The sequence below is a fragment of the Eptesicus fuscus genome, chromosome 20, assembly GCF_027574615.1.
Source record: "Eptesicus fuscus isolate TK198812 chromosome 20, DD_ASM_mEF_20220401, whole genome shotgun sequence".
NCBI classification, from domain to species: domain Eukaryota; kingdom Metazoa; phylum Chordata; class Mammalia; order Chiroptera; family Vespertilionidae; genus Eptesicus; species Eptesicus fuscus.
This window is the reverse complement of record NC_072492.1, coordinates 49,667,204-49,688,099: the sequence shown is the minus strand read 5'-3', so window position 1 is coordinate 49,688,099 and position 20,896 is coordinate 49,667,204. Positions and strand designations below refer to the sequence as shown.

Below are 20,896 nucleotides of genomic sequence, written 5' to 3'. Positions count from 1 at the left end.
ATCTCGGGGACCCCAAGAGCCATGCTCGGGCCTCGGAGAGGCGGGGGCCGGTCAGACCCATCGTGACGGCGCCCCACATCAGGAGGGCCGGGCTGGCCCCTCCCCAGCGCGTCCCCGGGGAGCTCCGTGTTTGCAGATGTCCAGGGGGCAGAGGCCGTCTGTTGATGGGGCCCCGAGGCCTACCCAGCGTCACCCCAACCTCTGGGGTCTCTGGGTCCGGCCCCAGACGCCTTCCTGGCTGTCGGGCGCACTGCTGGTGGGTGGACACTGACCACTGCCAACTTCACATGCGTCACCACCGGGCAGACTGACCGAGCCGAGCCCACCTCCGGCCTCGCATCGACTGAGGCGGGACGAGCCGCGTGAGGCCGCGGAGGCTCCCGGGCGTCTCCAGAGCCCGTGGGCCGCTGTTCCCTCGGCGCGGACCCGGTGCTGCTGTGAAGGTGTTGCCTGCTCCCCGCCTCCGGCCGGTCCTTCCTGAGCCATCAGGCTGCCGCCCGAGCAGCCGGCCGGCCTGCCTCCATGGTGCCGCCACTGAGAGCGTGCAGCTCCGAACCGGCCGCTTTGGTTCCAGGCAGCAAGCGTCCTTGTCACCGGTGGCTACCAGGCCCTCCGCTCACACGGGGCGGGCACTTCGGACCTCGGCCTTCTCCGTGTCCCCCCACCCGCCCCTCGCTCTCCCCGTCCCATCCGGCCTCCCCGGCCCGCGGTGAATGCCTCCTCCTCCGTGAAGCCTGCCGTGCGCGCTGGACGTTCCTGAGGCAGCGACTTTCTCCCAGAGCCGGCCTGGCTGTTTGCTCCGCGGGAACCGCACACGCGCTCGCAGGAGGGCGGGCTGACGGCGCTGGTGTGGCCGCCCCGGGCTCATCCCGGCTAGAAGGTCAAGTGCATTGTCCGGCCGTGTTCCTTCTTCCTCTGGTCTTTCTCCTCCTGATGAGGCCCCCTCAGTGCTTCCTCCTCCGCTTCCTCAAGCCACGGGTTCGCCGCCTTCCCTGAGGGGCCACCGGGCCGCTCCTGACAAAGCTAGGACTGACCCCCTGGGGGGGAGACGCAGGGCCGAGGGCCTGCCGGTTTGTGGCTGTGCTCCCGCCGACAGGCGCTGTGTGAGCAGGGATGTGCGAGGAGGAGGGAAGCAATCGTCTGGGAAACGCAGGAGGCCGTCCTCACTCTTCTCCCCCACATTTCTGACCCGATCGGGGTCCCAGGTAACAGCCAGACTGGAGGCCAGGCCTGCTGCACGTGCTGCTGCTCAGGGCAGTCCCCCAGGGCGTCACCTGGACGGTGGGGGCGACGTGGGTGCGACGCGGGGGCGGGTCCTGCACGAGGCTCAGCGCTGACGGCAGAACCACAGGGCTCAGGCCCGGGCCGCCCCACGCCCAGCGTGTCCGCTGCGGGCGGATCTCCCCGGTACAATCGGAGTGAAACCGGTGACACCCGTCTTAGAAAGAAAACACACACCGATTTCAACAGCCAAGAAAAAACTGCAGTTTATTAAGATTCAACAAAGCTTGTACTTTTGAAAGCAACTTTCGGTGCGTATTCTTCAACAATCACATTCTATGAGGAAAAACATTAAAAGCCACAAACTTGTTTCTTAATCTCAGTTACAGACATCTTCAAAATGAAAGGGCAAAACACCACCCCCCAACGGAAAACAAAACAGACAGATTCTTTACTTCCCTCCGCGCTGTTCACACCTCGGGCTGCGGACGTGTGACATACAGATGCAGGGACAAACGTCACGTAAGAGGGTGCGGGGCGGCGCGGCGGCCGCCCAGGAAGCTGCTCAGCGAACACCCCGGACTGACAGGCCCGACCCCAGTCTGTGCATAGTTCGTGATCCGCTAGAAAACCAGCTCTGTGGCCTGCGGCTCCGCAGGACCTGCTGCTGCTGCTTCCTTTTTTTTCTTTTTTTGTTGTTTTGTTTTGATAAAACCATTAAAAAGCGAATTAAAAAAAAATGTAATGCACGTTTCCTGACCGAGCAGGCAGGGAGCACAATGTTCGTATGTTTTAAACATACTTGAGGGCATGTTACTCCATTGTCTTTCTTTCTCGCAGAACAATGAGAACATTGATCATCTTTAGAACATAAAGCGATTTAATATATAAAGCACTCTTCCAACACCTATGTCTTCGGAGTCCATTATTTGGTAAATATGTAACTGCTACACATTAGAGATTAGGTATTTTTCTTCTTTGAGTTTTTTTCCTCTTTTTTCTTTTTTCTTATTTTTTTGTTTTTTATAACATCTTCAGTGCTAGGAGTTGGGTTACAAAATACATGGAACGGCGTGGAGCTGCCCCTCAGAGCCCTGGCTTCCTGAGAGCGCTTCCGCGTGTGCAAGACAGTGGCCACAGCGCCCGCCCCGGGAGGGACGCGACAGAGTCCGCGGCGATGCCGGAGGGAGAACACTGCCAATCCCAGAGCTCTGAAGGAGCGCGTCCGCGTCGGAAAATAGGCGTCTTACGACGGGAGTCTTTTTTTTTTTCTTTTTTTTTTTATATTCCTTTTTAAAATTTTTTTACTTTAAAGTCTGAAGGAGAAAAAAGGTCTGTAAACAGGTGGGAGCCCCCGCCACGGGCTCCTCCGAAGCAGTCACCGCCAGTCCAAGTGCTTGTCTCCGCTCCTGCGCGGAACCCTCGTCACCAGGACCTATGGCCACAGTTGACACGTTTTCTCGTTAACGTTCTCTTCCCCATGGAAAATGGTGCAATACTCTGGTAAGAACTCTCTTGCATTATTAGTCCACAATAAAAAGCTGCTAAAGGTAGGTATACATATTATTTCTCCAGAGATATACACTGTAACTTTAAACGCGGTAACAGAGTCCTTGAGTAAACATTTACACGTGAATTGTCGCCGGCCCTGTCCCACGAGTTCTCTTTAACGTGTAGGGTTAGCTGAGGAAGGGCGGGGACACTCAGTGCAAAGTTAGAAGCTAATAATAACGAACATCTGACCAATGCGCCGAAAAAAGCATATACTGAATAAAAGGGAAAACCCACAGTTAAGTCCCTCCACACGCGGCACGCGAACACAGGAAGTGCGCACACGCACGTGCACACGCATGCTGGTTCCGACGCGCGCCGGCTGTGACCGTGACCGTGGCGGCTCCGGAGCCTGTTGCCTGCCGCCGGCCTGGATGTGGGTTAGACTGAGAGTGTTCACGTTGCGTATTGGCCTGCTGGATTCAAGTATTTGCATGTTTGATATGTCTTTTTTTTTCAACTTTTAAAAAATATTTTTTGGGATAAAAAAAATGACATGAAAAAGTAATGAAACAAGGGTAATGTGCATAGGCGGATCCGTGGGGACAGAGGACTTCGCAGACCGGCCTTCCGCTCGGCTCGCCGTGGGGCCGCCCGGAGGCCGCTCGCCCGCCCGTGAACGCCAGCTCCCCTGATTACGGGGTCCGCCTCTGGTAATGTGCATAATCGTCACAGGCTCGTTAAATAGGCTTTCTCGTCTCCCTCCCTCCCGCCCCCCCTTGATAAAATAACCCTTTCCAGCCCACAATCTGAAAAGTGCCCTTCATGATAGAACTATTCTAAGCAGCTTTTATACTTAAAAAATCAAAATGACAACACACCGTACAAACATAAGACAACACAAAATAAAAAGCTATGAGAACATCCTGTCATTAGCGTGTGACACTGGCGCAGCCCGCACTGTCTCGGGAACAGTTCGCAAGGGCTGTGCAGGGTTCGTCTTCAGTACGGACAGAGGTACGTGGAAGGGCTGCGGGCTGCGGGGCCAGTGGGCCCGCACGCCGCCGGGCTGGAGAGGGCCAGCTTTTCTTCCTAGTGCTGATGCCTGGTGCCCGCGGGCCTCTCGGTCCTAGATGGACTCCCCACTCAGGAGGTCGCCGGGGAGCAGAGTGTTCAGCGGGGTGGGGCTCCCGATCACCCTGCCGTCGTCGCTGCTGGGCGGGCCCCACAGGCTGCTCGAGTACTGGGGAACCCCGCCCCACAGCAGGTCACTGCTCCCCTTGCTGGCCAGGCACGGGGCGTTCCAGTGGCCGGCGTCGCTGCGCACCAGGCCGTGGGCGCTGCCCGAGGCCCCGAGCCGCGCCTGGCTGGTCCCGCTGCTGGACTGCCAGCTGGAGGTGGGCGGCAGCGCCTGGCCTTGCGCTAAGAAACGGTTCACTTCTTCTTCGCCAGCAAACTCGGCCAAGATGGTAGTGTTTCCCAGAACGCACCTGAGAGAGAGAACAGCCACAAAACTGAGACCTGGTTTTCTGAAAAGATAAACAAAACCGACAAACCTTTCATGAGACTGACTAAAAAAAAAAAAAAAAAAAAAAAGAGCAAAGACTCAAATAAATACAATCAGAAATGAAAGAGGAGACATTACAGCTGACACCACAGAAATGTACAGGATCTGAGAGACGACCATGGACAACTATATGCCAACAAATTGATAACCTAGAAGAAATGGATAAATTCCGAGAAACACACGACCTGCCAGGACTGAATCGTGAAGAAACAGGACATCTGAACAGACAGTAAAAAGAACTGGTACTGAGAAGCCCAGGACCAGAGGGTTCACCGGTAAATGAAGGAGAACGAATGCCCACCCTCTTCAAGCTCTTCCCGGACTGAAGAGGAGGTAATGTTCCCACACGCATTTTATGAGGCCAGTACTGCCCGATACCGAAGGCAGACAGACACCAGAGGAAACGACCCCTGGTTACCGAACACAGATGCAAACATCCTAAAGTATTAGCACACCACATCCAACAGCACATTAGGGGGTCAAACCCCACGACCCTGGGATGCAAGGACGGTTCAACATCTGCCAGTCAATGAATGGGACACATCACAACAGAGTGAAAGGTCAACGTCACATCATCATCTAAATCGATTTGGAAACAGCATCTGACAAAACACACCCTTCTTTCATGATGACGGTCCTCACAAACAGGTATAGAGGACATAACAAAGGCCACAGGACACACTCAACGAGGAGGTTGAAAACTTTCCTCTAAGATCAGGAACAAGACAGGGTGCCCACTCTCACCACTTCTATTCAACACAGTCTTGGAAGTCTTAGAGCATTCAGGCAAGAGAAAGAAATAAAAGGCATCCAAATTGGAAAGGATGAAGTAAGACTATCATTGTTTGCAGATGACATGATCTTATACATAGAAAATCCTAAAGACTCAACCAAAAGTCTGTTGGGACTAACCAATGAATTTATTAAAGTTGCAGGATATAAAATCAACAAACAGGAAACAGTTGCATTTCTATATCCTAACAATGAAATTCTGATAAAAAAAAAAACAAAAAACAAACAAACAAAAACCCACCCCATTTACAATAGCTAAAAACAATAAAGACATTTAGGAATAAATTTAACCAAGGAAGTAATAGATCTGTACAATGAAAACTACAAGACTTAGATGAATAAAATCGAAGAAGATACAAATGGAAAGATATCCCATGTTCATGGATCAGAAGAATTAAAATAGTTAAAATGTCTATACAATCCAAAGCCATCTATGGATTCAATGAAATCCCCATCAAAATACCAATGGCATTCTGCACAGAGATAGTAAAAACAATCCTAAAATGTGTATGGAACTACAAAAGACGCTGACTAGCCAAAGCAACACCGATAAAGAAAAACCAACCTGGAGGGATCACATTTCCTGATTTCAAACCACACTCCAAAGCTCTCCTAACCAAAACAGTATGCTGCTGGCATAGAAACGGACCGACCAACGCAACAGAACAGAAGCCCAGAGACAGACCCACGTATACAGTCAACTGATATTTGACAAGGGCGCCCAGAAGTCTCTTCAGGAAGTGGTGCTGGGAAAACTGAATAACCACATGTAGGAAAATGAACCTGGACCCCTATTTCAGATCACCCATAAAATTAACTCTAAATGAGTTAAAGGCTTAAAAATAAGACCTGAAGCCAAAAACCCTTAAAAGAAAACACAGGAAAAAGCTCCTTGACACTGATCTTGGCAATGAATTTTTTTTGGATGTGACAACCAAAACACTAGCAACAAAAGCAAACTCAACAGGTCAGACTATGCAAACCTAAAAGCTTCTCACAGAGCCTTTCTCACAGCAAAGGAAACCAGCAGGACCGGAGAAGACAGCCCATGGAACGAGGAGAGGTACTTGCAGACCAGTTGATGAGGGAGCTCACTGGGCAGCACACTCTCCTGGTGGCCTTTCCCTATGGAGGGCATGGCCCAGCAACCCAGAGCAGGAGACACGGACACATCACAAGACACCTGTTCGGGGCGAATTGTCTCCTCCAAGCATCTGCTGAAGACCTAACCTCCAATCCTGGTGGATGTCCCTGTATTTGGAGAAAGGTCTTTGAAGGACAATTAAGGTGGAAAGAGGACATCGGGTGGCCCTAACTCACTATGGCTGCTGCCTTTCTAAGAGGAGGTAGTTAGGACACAGGCACCCGCGGACAACCCTGTGAGGACACAGGGAGAGCAGTCTCGCAGGGAACCAGCCCTGCTGATGCCTTGACCTGACTTCCAGCCTCCAGAACCACGAGACCGTCAACGTCTGTGCCTGCGGCGCTGACCCGGGGCAGCGAGTGGCGGGAGGGACGTACATGTGCAGGGACTTCTGGGCCTTGGCGGCTTCCTCCTTGGAGCTGTACCGGACCACGGCGTTGCCTTGCGTCAGGTTCAGGTGGAATGTGATGAGCGGCCCGTGCTGCAGGCACAGCGTCCGGAGGGTGGAGCCATCGATCTGATGGAGGAAGCAGAAGGGCTGGGACTGCTTCCACTACATTCCCCAAAGAAAACGTGCATGAAATCCGGCGCACTGAATGCCGGGAACATGGCTGTTCTTCAAGGGGCCTCATGTCTGACCTTGGTCTACCCTTCTGCTGCTCCGGGGCCTTCCGGTTGTTTGATGGCACCACCCAGAAGGAGCAAGCCGTTCTGGCTCTGCTCTCTCGGCAGAGCGCACCACACAGGCCTGCGGCTCCCGGCAGCCCGTGGCCCGAGACCGGGAGGGGCACAGGCCACATCCCTCGTGGGGGCAGTGATAGTAAAGGCGAGCTTACAGAGGTCTAGTCTTCGAGCCTCTAAAGAGCAAAGAGCGAACCACTCTCCAGGACCACGGCTCTAAGACTCCTGGCATGCCCAGTCCTTGCTGCCCACGTCCCCCCGGGCCCGGAGGGAGGCGCCCAGCGCCGAGACTGTGCCGCGGGTCACCGTGCCCCACGGTACCTGGGGCGTGAGGTTGCGGAGAACGAGCCAGCTGCTGGTCCTTCCTGAGGTGTCGGTGCTCCAAGCAGAACCTGCGCAGACCAGCGGAGGGCTCGTCAACTCAGCGGGTGGGCAACTCCTCCCCGCCCGTTTCTCACCCACGAGGACGGAGCACGAGCGTCGCTGCCTACACCACCCACGGCCGCAGGCCCCACGGAGCTCCAGCCCCTGCTGTTCACCCGGCGGGCACAGGGCTGCCCGGGGAGGGTGACGGCCTTTCCCAGTGCAGGCTGGCCTCGCCTCAGGGCCTGGCACTCCCGCGCCCTCCTCCCTCCGGCTCTCCCCCCGCCGGCGGCAGAGGGCGCCTGCTGGAGCCGCAGCGCTGCGGCTCGGGAGGGGGTCTCACCCTGGGCCTGTCTGGCCGCAGAGCCGGGACGCCAGGGCAGTGTGGAGGGGCAGCACGTGTCAGGGTGGGACTGAGACCCTGTGCTGGGTGACAGACATGTCCGGGACCCTGTGTGGCCTGGATGTGCTGTGACCCCACCTCCCGCGTCCTGTGCGTGACCCAGGGCCATGCTGACACTGGGCCCAGACAACGTCTGGAGAGTCAGGGGCGCCCTGACCCCTGGCAGCCCTCTCAGGGCCCAGGGGGCGGGGCCGGGGTCCTCAAAGGAGCCGCAGGCTGTTCCCTAGAGGGTGAGCAGAGCAGGCGGGAGCCCCCGGAACGGGAGCCCAGGCGTACCCGAGGAGTAAGAGCTGGTCCAGCCGAGGGGGCTGGCTCCCCAGGTGGAGGAAGGCTTGGGAGTGGTCAGCCCCGGGGGCGGCCTCGTGGGTGCAGTCGTGTTCCTGGGCACCTTCCACAGCTCGTGAGACAGAGAGGCTTGCGTGTGGGAGGCGGGGCCGGACGACCACGTCGATTTCATGTCGGAGAGTTTACCTGGAAGGACAGCAGGACAGGCCCTTGAGAGAGGTCAGAGCCGCGCATGGGACCCTCGCAAAGGGCAGGTGTCGCAGGCCGAGGTGAAGAGAAGCGCCGGGGAAGGGCCACGCCACCCGCACGGCTCTCGCCGAGTCCTGCCTGGACGCGGTGCCTCTGACCAGCTCTCTGAGACTTAACCCGTTGGCTAAACGTGCCAGACACAAGCCTGCCGTCGAGAACAGCGTTCTTGTAGCTGGAGCTCAGCTAACCTACGGCACCATCTGCTGGACACTCAACGTGACCCTGAGCCAGAGCCCACCGCATCCCTCTTCCCGGCGGCTTCCCGGCACCCGCCCGCCTTCTCAGGGCCTGACTGCCACCTCCTCCGCCCTGAGGCCCGCCCTCGGGTCTCACTGTGAACGGGGTGCGGCCCAGCCACCCGACGGCTGGGCGTTTGGCATCTTGGCACCTGGGTGGAGGAAACGTGGGAGAACAAAAAACAGGTCACGACCACCTGCCCGTCCCTGCTGCGCCCAGGGCGGCGGGGTGTGCGGACACCGGACCCCGCCACGCCCACTTCGCCGCCCGCACAGGAGGTGCCGGTGGCAGAGGCCGCTGCGGCTGTGCTCCGGACAGCACCGCCCTTCTCCGACCCGGCCTGCAGCAGCGACTGACCTCACAACAAACACACGCTCATCTTGGCAAATGAGTCCTTAGCAAACCATCCGTCAAACAGAAACGCCCCAAACGGCCTCAGATACAGGGAAGGAGGGCGGTTTTTTTATTTTGCCCCTTCTCTTTAGCTAAGCGATCGTGGGAGCATTAAAGGTCTGAACACACCCTTGTAAACATCAGAAGGACAAACGTTAGGAGTAACACGGACGCGGAAGCTCTTTCGTTTTAAAGCAAGATGCGAAGCCCGCGCAGACGCTCTCCCTGGCCTGGCAGTGCAGCGCTCTCTCGGGTTCAGAGGCCCAGGAGGCGCTGGGGGGGGGGGGGGGGGAGGGGGGGAAGGAGGGTGCACGCAGAGCTGCAGTTGAAGAAACGTGTACACAGCGAACTCTCCTATGCAAGGGCTCTATTCACACACGGGCCTCGTTCTGTCCGTGTGTCCACACTCCATGGAGCCGGGCTCCTCTGAAGGGTTCATGACAAACCCCGCTCGATTCCTACTGGAAAGACTCGTCAAGACCGTGATCGCAGGGACCCTAGCCACCTGCCCTGCGTCTCCTGAGTAACGGGGAGTGGTCACGCGGGTGGTGCTGGGAGTTAAGTGGGGCCTGCTGGTCGCCTTCCTCCTGGAGGCAAATGCCAGGCGATGTGAAGCCCCAGGAAGAGGGAGGGCGGAGGGAGGAGCGAGTAGTCACTGAGGCTGCAGCAGGTATAGCCACACTCCTGACCCTCCACTGCACACAGAGGAAGCCGCTGCCCCAGGTCCCGCAGCCGCTCCGGCAAAGCCCAGGCCTGCCCATCACACCGCACGGCCTGCGGCCAGGGAGGGAGGCACCTGTGGAGGCCAGTGCGGGCTGAACGCCGGTGCGGGGCAGCGCTGCTCCAAGAGGGCTGCGGCCGGGCCTGGAGGAAGGCGCGCGGCCTTCTGAGTGTTGGTGGGGCGGACCCTGCGGTCCCAGCACAGCACGAAGCGAGGGGGCGGCAGGCGGGGGGGGGGGGGGGGGGGGGGGGGGGGGCCTGCTAAAAGGGCGTGAGTGTCTGACAAGCAGAGCCAACCTGAGCTGCAGCTTTCTAGATGGTTCCCAATGAAAGCGTACATGGTCGAGATCACGGTGAGGGGAGGGAGCCGGCGCCTTCCCGACAGCCAAGCAGACGACAACTGGGAAGAGCTCCAACTCCCCAGCCGGGGTTTGAAGGCCCAAGGAGAGGACTGTCACCGAGGTTTAAAACACCACAGTTTTAAAGGGTCACACTGACGTCCCCTTGCAAACAAGATAAAAATACAAATTCAGCGAACCGCCATCTTTTCACACCTCAGACAATACCCACAAAATTAAAACAGACAACAGAACACAACTCCAAGCCTTTTGTTATGCATTTTACCAAAAAAGACGAGGGCTTTTTCTGACTCAGAACGTCTCAGGCACCGCGTTGCCCCCTCTCTGAGCCGCAGGGCATGAGGCAGCTGAGCTGAGAGCGGACCTGAGCCCCTGCCCCAGAGCGCCGCCGCCTCTGAAGCCCGCCCGCCCGGAGGCCCCTCCTCAGGAGGCTCGCCCCTCCATGTCCGCCCCTCCATGTCCTCGGGCTGGAGTGAGGGTGGAAGCCCATGGACCCAGGGCCCCACCACTCTCAGGCGGGAGCGGGGCAGGCCCTGCGGGCGGTGGCGGACACCCTCAGGGGAGCCTCAGAGGCTACAGCGTCCCTGACTCTGCTGCTTGCTGTGCCGCCTCCTTAGACTGAGGGCACCTGAATTCACGACCTTAAAACTGACCTGTGATCTGCGTGTCTTCAGTTTTTTGATTAAAAAAACCCAAACATTTTTATTGATTTCAGAGAGGAAGGGAGAGGGAGGAACATCAGTGATGAGAGAGGATCATTGACTGGCTGCCTCCTGCACGCCCCCTATTGAGGATCGAGCCCCCAACACGGGCCTGTGCCCGGACCGGGAATCGAATCGTGACCTCCTGGTTCACAGGTCAATGCTCAACCGCTGAGGCCCACCGGCCGGGCTGCAGGTCTTTAAAGGACCGCAGCCTAGCTAGGCTCACTCCTTAAAGCCTCTTCCTTCATTACCTACACCACTCGGTCAGCCAGAGCCCAGCACACACTCTAGCCCCACGTGCTATTTCTTTCCTTTGTAACGAACAACAGGGCACTTGGGTTTTCCCAGGGCTCTGGTTGGGGAATTTTTGGTTTTAACGGGGAACTTGTCCCGTAAAATTACAGCCAATTTTCCTCTCCAGAGGAAGTGTCAGCATCAACGCCGTGAGGCGGCTGACCGCAGTGCGTGAGTCTGGTTAGGTCACTGCTGAGGGTTCCACTATAAATAATGTCGGGACGAATACTGCGCAGGTGTACATTTTAATGCCAAATCAGAGCTTAACGCCAATGGCCATCAACAAGGAACAGCAATGTCAATCTCCAGCCTAGAGCTGAGGTCCTGCCTCCTTGTTTTCTCTGATGCCAACGCCCTCTCAGCTTAGGTCCTCCTGTGCCTCAGTCTGCGCCTCCAGGCGGCCTTGTCCCATCAGAGGCCACCCACAATCCCCCAGGGCCCCGGCGACCAGGTGGCACCAAACAGTCCCTCAAGCACCTGGCAGGAAGCCCTGCTCTGCACCCAGCATCCTGCTTCTTCCCGACGTCTTTTATACCGGGATGGGCAGTCGTCCCCTTCTCCACAGCCCCCCAAACCCACTGGCTTGTGCCGAGGAGAAGGGCAGCGAGGGCCGGGTCCTGTCTCCGGCTGTGCCGCCCCCCCGCACGCCTCTCCTCCAGCCTCATGCAGGCTGCACTGCCCACAGCGCTGTGGCCCCGGCCCGCCCCCACCCGAAGCCGCTGCATGGAGACGAAGGAGGGTGGGCACTGAACAGGGGGTGGCTGTATCCACACTGGCACGCTCCCAACCGACACACTTAGAGCCCTCGCGGTGAAGAACAGAGAAAAGACCGCATCTCTCCCGCGTGTCACAGTGCACGTGGGACACCGAACCCCATGTGCTGGGGACGGTCCGAGGGTTCCTGTGAGCGATGAGCATCCCGGGAGCCTGGCTGTCCTTCACCTGGAGTGTGAGCATCCGCCTCACAGCAGCGCCCCCGGCCAGCAGGGCGCCGGCCCTGCCCTCCCGCTGCACTGCAAGTCCACACGGACGTTCCGTCCTCACAGCCCCGCCCACCGCCTTCCACTGGAGCCCCGAGTCTGACAGGTGTGCCCACCCCTGGCATCCTGGGTTTCCCCAGGAAGAGGTCCTGGGACGGGTTTCAGTCTTTACCAGATGCTTTGTGGGAAGGAAAGCTAGTCTGAGATGAATGAGTAAAGGGGAAGTGGCTCATTTTCAATTTAAAAAGATTTCAAGTGGAGATCTCTTCACTGACAGCTCAGTGGTTAACACTGTGACTGTGTAACACGGCGCTCACAGCACACGGTGCGGTGACAATCCAGCCCACAGCCAGCTCCAGCCGCCTGCAGCCTCACTGTGCGCAGACCCACTGCTTCCCGGGGCGAGAGCAGCGGCCGCCACGCCCGCCTCGGAGCCCACACTGCCCGCCCCGCGAGCCGCTCACCGCCGCTCTTGAGGAGGTAGCGGTTGACGTCCTGTATGGTGGTGTTGATGGTCGGCCCAGTGGGGACACTTCCAGGCGTGACGTCAGGGTCATTCTCGGGATCTATGTTCTGAAGTCCTTTCCACGGAACTCCAGGATGAAATTCTGGGAAGTTTCAAGCAAAATGAAGATCAAAACATGAGGATTAGGTGCCTTCACACTGCTTCACAGTCATTTTTGGGAGTGAGAGAGTTTGCTAATTAAATCAAAGGGACAACTTGAGACTTTCTTCCAGTAACTCGTCAATCCCCCGAGCAGGCGGGAAGCCGCGTCACAGCCCGCATCAACCTGCTCAGCTGTGAGCTGAGCCCGACGCTGGCTGGCTGGAATCCCGGGCCACAGCCGTCGCTCCTCTCACTGAACTAGGGGCCCCTGACCCGCGCTCCACACCCCCTGCCCCCCAAGCTGACCTGACCCAGGCTTTCCAGTGAACAGGCCAAGGCTACGGGGCTAACTGCTCCCCTGGGCGGAGTCAGGCTGATCTGCCGCTACAGGAGGTCGCCGCTCTTACCTGGGGGCCAGTTGATGCTGGAGCCATTTGAGATTTTATCACTGTCGGATTTGGCACGTGACCAGCTATGGGGGACAGCTACTGGAGGACTGGCTGGTGACTCGCTGTTCTGGATTAAATCGTACCGGCCATAGGAGTCGTCCATGGAGGACTTAGCTGGAGGCCCAATGCTCAGACCTCCAGGGATAGCACCTGCGGCACAGCAGGAGACCGTGTGAACGGGAGCCCCGGCCTCCCGCCAGGCACCCGTTCTTGCCCTCCCAGGGGGTGAGCTGCCAGGGGGGGCTAGGCCAGCATTCTCCGCGAGGGAGTGACCTCGTCGCTGGAAGACAAACTCTTCAGGAACTGCATCCGTGTGTCTAGTTGGGCAGCTTGACAAAACGCACCCCTGAACCCCAGGAAGCTGGCCCGCGAGCCTTTCCAGGGACCACGTCTGAGTGTCTGTCCTCGGCTCCCTCCAGGTGCTGCCCTCACTGCAGGACAAACTGACGTGGGAACTCAGCCCTAAGCACACACTCGCCCGCCTCGCGCGCCCCTGAGCTCTCTTGTGCCAAGGAAAGCGCCCAGAGAGCACGTGACGCTTTTCTGGGCGCGTCAGCCATCATAAAGCTTCTTTTCCTCTGCAGGATGCTTTCTATCAGAGGGCAGTCCAGACCCCATTACACCTTCTTTGCCGTTTCTGCTCCCAGGAAATTTAGAGCGAAATTCAAAGCTGACCAGTGTGACCCCCGCCCCCCCGGCTGTGGTTATTAGCACGTTTGCTCCTCCCTCCTTCCTAAGCGCGGGATTTCCCATTGTTTTCTCATTTCACTGGAAACAACGTTGTGGTCAGGAGACGGAACGTTCTGCTGAGGATTACAGACATAACAAGAGCACCCAGGCTGGCACCCAGCGTTGGCTGCCCCGGGGTTTCCAGCTCCTTCTAGGTGGCAGCTAAGATCTGGGGCTCGAGGTGTTAAGAAGTCTGACCCTGCCTGGCGGGGCCGTGCGCGCTCTGCGAGGGAACGCGGACTTCTCCTCAGCTCTCAGCACGGAGCTCTCAGACGGTGCCGGGCGCGGCCTACCGTGCTTGCCGGGGTTCTGGTCGAGAGGAGAAGCAGCACCGGGTACGTTATCCATCGGGTTGGGGTGTGTCCACTGAGGGAGGCGCGACTGGGACTGAGACGGGTCCTTCACCGCCAGACCGCCCGTCATGTCCATGCTGCCGACATTCATGTTGGGGTTCAGTCCAGCTGAGAAGGAAACACTGTGAGAGGGGCCCACTGGCCTCGGAATGGCCACTTTCTCCGGCTCTCCAGACAGAGGGTAAGAGGACAGGCCGATACCAGGATGCTGACGTCAGGGCATCCTAGGGCCGTGGGTGGAACTGAATTTGTTCCTAAAACAACGATTCTTAAAGAAGCAGCGCTGCCGCGAACAGCCAGCACTTCACAAAGGACTCGCTACGTGCTGGGCGCCATCCTAGGAACGTTCCATATCAACTCATAAAGAACTCTCGGAGGGAAGCATTCCCACTTTACAGGTGGGGAAACTGAGGCAAAGAGCTGCCAAGGAAGTTGTGCAAGCAAGTGCTGAGCCCGTCGGTAGTGGAGGTGGGACAACTGCTAGGCTCCTCTGCTCCCTGAACGGGGCCGCGACGGGCTTTCGCGGTGCCGCCTTCCAGGCTGGAAGGACTGACAGCAAAGCTCCCGCTCCCTCAGAGGCAAGAAGCCGAGGCAGCCGCTCTCAGGCTGCTGGGAACCGTGTGTCCCCCGCGACCCCTGCGTGGTGACCCCAGGCACCTGAGCCGGGCGGGGGCTGACGCGGAGACTCACCGAGAGGGTAAGGAGCAAAGGTGTTGGGCGAAGACTGCTGCTCTTTGGTCTGCAGGTCGGGCAGGCCGGGGGCCTGGGGGTGCGGGGGGAAGCTGTCCAGGGCCGATTTGCCTGCAGAGGGGTGCAGAGACAGGTGCGGCGGGGGAGGCGGCGGCTTCACGAGCAGGGCCTGGGCCAGCTGGCGCTGCTGCTGCTGGATCTGCTGCTGCAGGTTAGTGATTGTACGCGCGACCTGCGACAGACACATCCCGTGAGGAGGGCAGTGATGCCGTCCGTCACCTGTGTCCGTCTCCACTGCATTTACGCCTGGGCCACCCTCCTCCCAAATCTAGGTGACCCCGGGCTGGTAAAAGGGAGGCGTCGTGGGAGAAACCCAGTGACAACGGAGTAACCCATCCATCAGTGCCCCCTGGAGCAGGGGGACGAGAGCGCAGGGACCCCTAAGCCGGCGACACCCACTTGCTGCTCCTGCTGTCTCATGGGTCCGGACACATTCCGCTGGGCCTGTAGCATCTGCTGCTGGATTTGTAAACGTTGGTACGCCTGCAACAGAGGCCAGAGCGGCGTGAGGGAGCCGCCGAGTGTCCTGTGCGCTTGCTAAAGAGCACAGAGAGGACGGCCCAGTCTCAGTCCCCTCACACCGATGTTTCTCCCTCTGTTCCTCCCTAAAATCAGCGAAAACATGTCCCGGCGAGGATAGAACAAACAATGATTAGGCTCCATCAGCCTTCCTCCACAGGGATTCTGAGAGAGAATAAGTCCTAATTACTCTGTAACAAAGTAGCTGTAATCTCTCTCTTGCTTCTAGAATATCTGTGTGTTCCATCCTTAGGAGAATTTAGAACAGTCACTGCAGTGACTTTTCGTGTTCTGTGGCTGAGACGGGGAAGGGGTGGAAAGCTCAGGCTACTACAAGCCGGAGAGATCAGGGAGGCGCTGTGCGCAGGAAGGAGCCAGAGGTGACCAGTACAACACCTGTAAGGAAAGCCTTTCTGATCCTCCTTCCAGCTCATAACGGAGCGGCCCCCATGACCAAGCAGCGTCCTACTGACGACTTCTCAGTCAGGCCACGCTGCGGCCTCTGCGCCGTCACCTTCGTGAGCACCAGGGGGCGCGCTTCCCTCGTCCCCGAGCAGGGCCTGGCCGGGCTGTCACTCACCAGCTGCAGCTGATAGAGCTGGTTCAACATCGTCATATGCTGAGGGTTAATTGGCGAGGTTAATAGTGCAGGGTTGAGACCAATGTTTTTTGCTGCAAACTGCAAAAGCTGTGCTTGAACCTGTGCAAACACACACACCGCGAGGCGCCGTGTCACTTGTAAAGCATTTCCGTGTCTGTGCAGTTCCCACATCCAACCCCGTCCATTAAATGACAATTTGTCTCCTGAGTGAACGTCAAAAGCCACTGAAACATTTGCGGGCCCTGGAATATCAGGGAACAGGCTTTTGTGAAGAACAAGGAGGGAAGGAGGGAAGGATAGAAGGGAGGGAAAGAGGGAAAGCGTTCCCCCTTCAAATACTCTACCGTGAACTAACCCTCTGATTTCTCTCCTAGGAGTGACTCTAGGTCGCCTGCCGAGTGAGTCTTTGGGCCAATGGAGGGAGTGCAGACGGCGCAGGGGAGGTGAGGGAGGAAGGCGCTTCCCTCCCCACAGCACCATGCCCACCCCCCCGAGGGTCTTGTCCCAGGGCGGCAGCAGCCCCTTCTCAAGCTGGCGTACTTGGGAAGTGGTGCCCCTGCTCGCGGGAGCAGACACCCCTCGGTGGGCACATGTCCCTCAGCCTCCCCTGTGGCACCTGCACCTGTGTGACTCTGCCAGCCTGACCTTGACTGTCCAGAGCGCCTCTCCGCCTTAATGTGCCGCCCTGACAGATCGGGGGCTGGCACTGGCTGCTGCCATGCTCCCCATTGGGTGCCCTGCCCACACCGAGCACGGATGCCGGGCGCTTTTAGGCACCACGTGGGCAAGCGGCTTTTACGTCACTGGCTGCTGCCTGTGCACGAGAAACGGGATTTCTCTATTAATGGCAGGTACGTGACGTCTCCTGGAGAATAAATCTACTGAAACGAAGAGGCAAGTTGACTGACAGGAAGCATTCGGAGCCAGGTGGTGGGCAGCTGTGTGCTGGGCGTGGAGGAGTCTGCTGCCCGCTCCCCGGGACCCTCCCTCCCGCCTGCAGGCTGGAGGGGCCGTGTCCCCGGACCGGGGTTTCCCCCAGCACGCTGCTTGGCAGGGGCCTGGCCTGGCTGGCAGCTGAGACACCCAGAGCCACGGGGCACTGAGAGCCTCGGGGCGCGGGAAGCCGGACCTGCCCTCCCGCACATGCTGCCTCCCCAGCACAGGACCCCGGGGCCCGCAGAGCTGCGCTCGGGCCTGACCTGAGGGGATAGAAACTGAGGCACTTGCGCACGGAGACTGGGCTGGGAGGGGTTCAGCGGCGGCCCGGGCGGCGGCGGCGGCTGCAGGGTCCTGGCTTGTGCTGCTCCGCTGCTGCCAAACACGCCCAGATTGCCACTCGGTATCTGCGGGGACGAGGGACGGGGTCAGCGCCGCAGCATGGCGAGTGAGCGACCTGCTTTCCTAAACACAGCGCAACACGCTTCTGCTCCCTCCGCGACTCAGCAGCGGCTGTGCGGTGCTGTGCCCACGGGTCACGGCGGCGGGAAACCAGGCCGGGGGCGGGCCTGCGTTTGCACTGCAGAAGGCGGGTACAGGGTCCGAGCCGGGGCTGTCACAGAAGCAGCTGGTGACAGGGCTCTGGGGGAGCTAACGCACACGACCCGTCCTAAGGGCGGCGGACGGCGCGAGGGAGGAGCGGTGTTCACGGCGGAGATGGAACTACGATTTCCACAGGGTGAACCGGGCGAACGGGCACTGCACTTCCCGCTGCGCCAGGCGCTGAGCAGGACCCCGCCCGCGGGCGTCCCACTGAGCCCGGCTGGCTGTCAGGCAGCGGGCTGCTCGGCCCCCCGGAATGCCACAGCACCCCTGAAGAGAAGTCTCGAAGGCTGTGCGTGGCAGTCTCGTCAGGAGGAAAGGCACGAGGGGGACACCCTCCCGACGGGACGGCGCAGCCATCGTCACCCCGCAGGTCCTCCCTCCAGTGACGGGGACAGCGACTCCCCTCCCGAGGCTGTCACCTCGGCTCGGAGACAGGGGAGGGGGTGACCCCGGGACAGCAGGCTAAGCCTTGGCGCCCAGGTCTCCGGTGGAGGAGCAGAGGGCTGAGCTCCCTGCATCTCAGTTCCGGGGAAGACACACAGGCGTGCAGCACCCCGCATGGCCACCCCAAGGCCTGGATTCCAGGCCCGGCCCAGAGCGTCCCCTGAAGGGACTCCTAACGGCACTCGGACCGCTGCACGCTCCCCGCCCGAGAGCAGGTGCTAATGAAATAAGACAGGGGCACCCCGAGCGCACGGCCCCCCACCGCCTTACCTGTCGAGAAGAATTCAAGTTTTGCATGCCCAGCCCTGAGGCGATCCCACCCAGGGCCTGATTGGGGAGTGCACTGTTTGAAAGGGGGGGCTTCAGGCTTGGCGAAGGCAAAAATGGTGAAGTCGTGGGCTCTTCCACGAGGCCGCCGTCCTGATTGGAGAGAGAAAGGGTGAGCTGTGCGGGCCGCGCACACAGCACAAGGCAGTGTCCCGAGACACACGGGCACACGATGAAGACAGAACCGGAAGAGGAGGAAGGGGACAGAATGGAGAGCATGGGCAAAGGAGGAGGGAAAGAAAGAGAGAACCGGGGTTAAGATGCCGTTTTCATGTAGACAGTTATCACACACACAGCGCATAACCCTCCCACCACCGAGCCTGCCAGGGAGGCGGGAGCAGCAGAACTGACTTGGAGACACCTCGCGACCATCCCCCCCCCCCCCCCCCCCCCCAGCAGCTCCCTTCAGAAGGGCTGCCGGCCCGGGTGGGCGCGGGCGTGCTGCGCACAGCGCTGCTTTAGGCCACCACACAGCAGCCTCGCGGTTCAATCTAGTAAGCGGGTGAGTCATACAGCAGACAGAACCCTATGGATTTTTTTACATTTACTGAGGTGATGCTGTGTGTCAGACCCTTCGCAAATCTAACTCATCTGATTTCCCAGCAAGCCTGCAGGATCACTCCACGATTTAAAGGTAAGGAAACCAGACAGGCTCCCACATTAGCCAATGAAATAAAGAATGCCGAGTTAACTTGGAATTCCAGACAAAGAACAGGTAATATTTTAGAACACAGTATGCTCCAAAAATTGTCTATCTGAAATTCCAACATCGCCGGGCACTGTGGGGCCACGGACCCCGCTTCTGTGAGAACGGAGAGGAGCCCCCTCTCCTCCCGTGAGCCTTTCCTTCTTTCCAAGGGTCCTTTCTGGCTTCCAGCTCCTCCCCCAGGCTCCACGCTGGACTGAACCAAAGGGGAGGCTTTGTAGCCACACCCTCGGAGCCGGGACGTCGCTCCAGGACAACGCGGGAAGGACAGTGACTGCACGTGTCCAACACCCCAGGGGACAGCCCCCCAGACACCGGCACGCCGCCTGCCGTGGCCGAGCCACGCAAGGGCAGCGGGCCTGGGCCCAGCCCCGGCCCCTTTCTCAGATTCACACACAACACAGCACCTCCGCTCGGAAGCAGTGTGCACGGACGCTAGGACGAACACCAGGATGGCATGCCCCTGTCTGCTGGACAAACTGAGGCAGGGGACCCAGCAAGTTCACCCACTACAATGGAATCGGTTTTCAAATTTCGTATTTTTCATTCCTCGTCACATCACAGAACACGTAACGCTACCTCTCCTGGGTTAACCATTTATGTATACAGAGACGCTGGGAAAAGTCACTGAAATGTCACCGTCCAGCCAGCTTTTGATCTGGCTCCCTGAAGGGCACAGGTATAATGGGAACGCCTCCTACACAGACAGACGAACCGCACCTTGTCAAGAAAGGCGGGGCGGTCCACGGAAGACTCTTTGGAGATCGGCGGGCGGCAGCCAAGGGGCTTGGTGACCATCCCATTGTAGTCGGTCACCCCCAGTCCACGCTTGTCCACGTCCACCTTCTTTTCCAGCAGAGCACCTGCGGCACAGACACGGCCCGAGGCATTGCCGAGGCTGGTCCTGACCTGAGCGTGGGGCCCTCGCTCTGAGTGTCTGCACCCGCTCCGTCTGGCCACAGCCCCTCAGGGCTCAGCCATCCTCTCCCCTGGGACCACCCCCCTTTGGTGGCCACTTCTCAGAGGGGCCTTCCCTTGTCCCGCCCACAGCCACAGATCTCCACTGGCTGGGCCCCGCCTTGTTGCCAGGACTCTTCCAGCTGTTGGGGCTACCACACCATGCCGGGGGTCACTGAACCCACGTGCTTCCTCTGTGGGGCACATCACACACTTCCTCCTCCGGGGCCCGGCCCGGCCACCCAACACACATCCAACCCTCATCCACGCCTACACGAAGGCTCTGGAAATCAAAACCCCACACCCGGCCTTTCAACAGCGACGTCCAGTGTGTGACTTACTCATGGCCTGGTCGAGGTTCATGTTGTTACTCTTCAAGGCCTCTTCAGCTGGCTCTCTCTGCGGGAAGACGGCTGGCGTCAGAATTGGTGTTGGCAAAGGAAATGCTGACCAAGAGCTCCGGCAGCCAGCTCAGGGCAGGACAGGCTAACCTAGCGTTACCGGCTGGGCACGGGACGCACCTCTTCCTTGTTGACGTTAGTGAATGTGTCACAAACGAGACACCTGCCCTGAGAAAATGGCCCGCGAAAGGGATTTGCGAGAGCACAGCCCGTGTGAACACGGGAGCAGCTCACGGCTCCGGCGCAAGCACAGTAATCGAAAGGGAGCGCCGTCTGACTAAGATGTGGACACTCGGCGGGAATGCTGCCTGAGCTCCTGCCATTCGATCTGAGGCCCTCAACAGACGGTGACAGTTTCCAGAGGAACAGCCTGCGACCTGGAGCTCCCTGCCCATCACCGCAACCAACCAGGTTGGTCAGGGCTCTTTCTGCAGTTCCCTGTATACGAAGTCTTCTTGGGATCTCTGTCAATCCACCGCGTACACTAATAAAAACTCACTTTTAATTGTAAATGAAAATGTAAAACTGTATAAACCACGGAAAATTAACCACCACAGGAGTTTTAACTCCCGGGAAAGGCGCCCACACCCTCCTTCACAGAAAGGACGTGGCTCTTCGCTGCGGCTCA

At 58.6% G+C, this 20,896-nt stretch overlaps 1 protein-coding gene across 1 annotated transcript in view; it reads right to left on the bottom strand.

Annotated features, from left to right (window-relative positions):
* Positions 1–3,626: 3,626 nt before the first annotated feature.
* The window catches only part of TNRC6C (trinucleotide repeat containing adaptor 6C), a 48,998-nt gene continuing 31,728 nt past the window's right edge, over positions 3,627–20,896 (bottom strand). Inside the window, exons 8-21 of the mRNA XM_028130469.2 lie at positions 20,209–20,266; positions 19,631–19,773; positions 18,148–18,297; positions 17,091–17,234; positions 15,871–15,990; positions 15,171–15,254; positions 14,712–14,943; positions 13,962–14,129; positions 12,898–13,089; positions 12,348–12,491; positions 7,939–8,133; positions 7,218–7,288; positions 6,593–6,732; positions 3,627–4,202 (exon numbers count right to left, since the gene is read on the bottom strand). Coding sequence (XP_027986270.2) covers positions 3,842–4,202; positions 6,593–6,732; positions 7,218–7,288; positions 7,939–8,133; positions 12,348–12,491; positions 12,898–13,089; positions 13,962–14,129; positions 14,712–14,943; positions 15,171–15,254; positions 15,871–15,990; positions 17,091–17,234; positions 18,148–18,297; positions 19,631–19,773; positions 20,209–20,266 — 2,202 coding nt within the window. The 3' untranslated portion in view covers positions 3,627–3,841. The remainder of the gene's footprint in view (positions 4,203–6,592; positions 6,733–7,217; positions 7,289–7,938; positions 8,134–12,347; positions 12,492–12,897; positions 13,090–13,961; positions 14,130–14,711; positions 14,944–15,170; positions 15,255–15,870; positions 15,991–17,090; positions 17,235–18,147; positions 18,298–19,630; positions 19,774–20,208; positions 20,267–20,896) is intronic.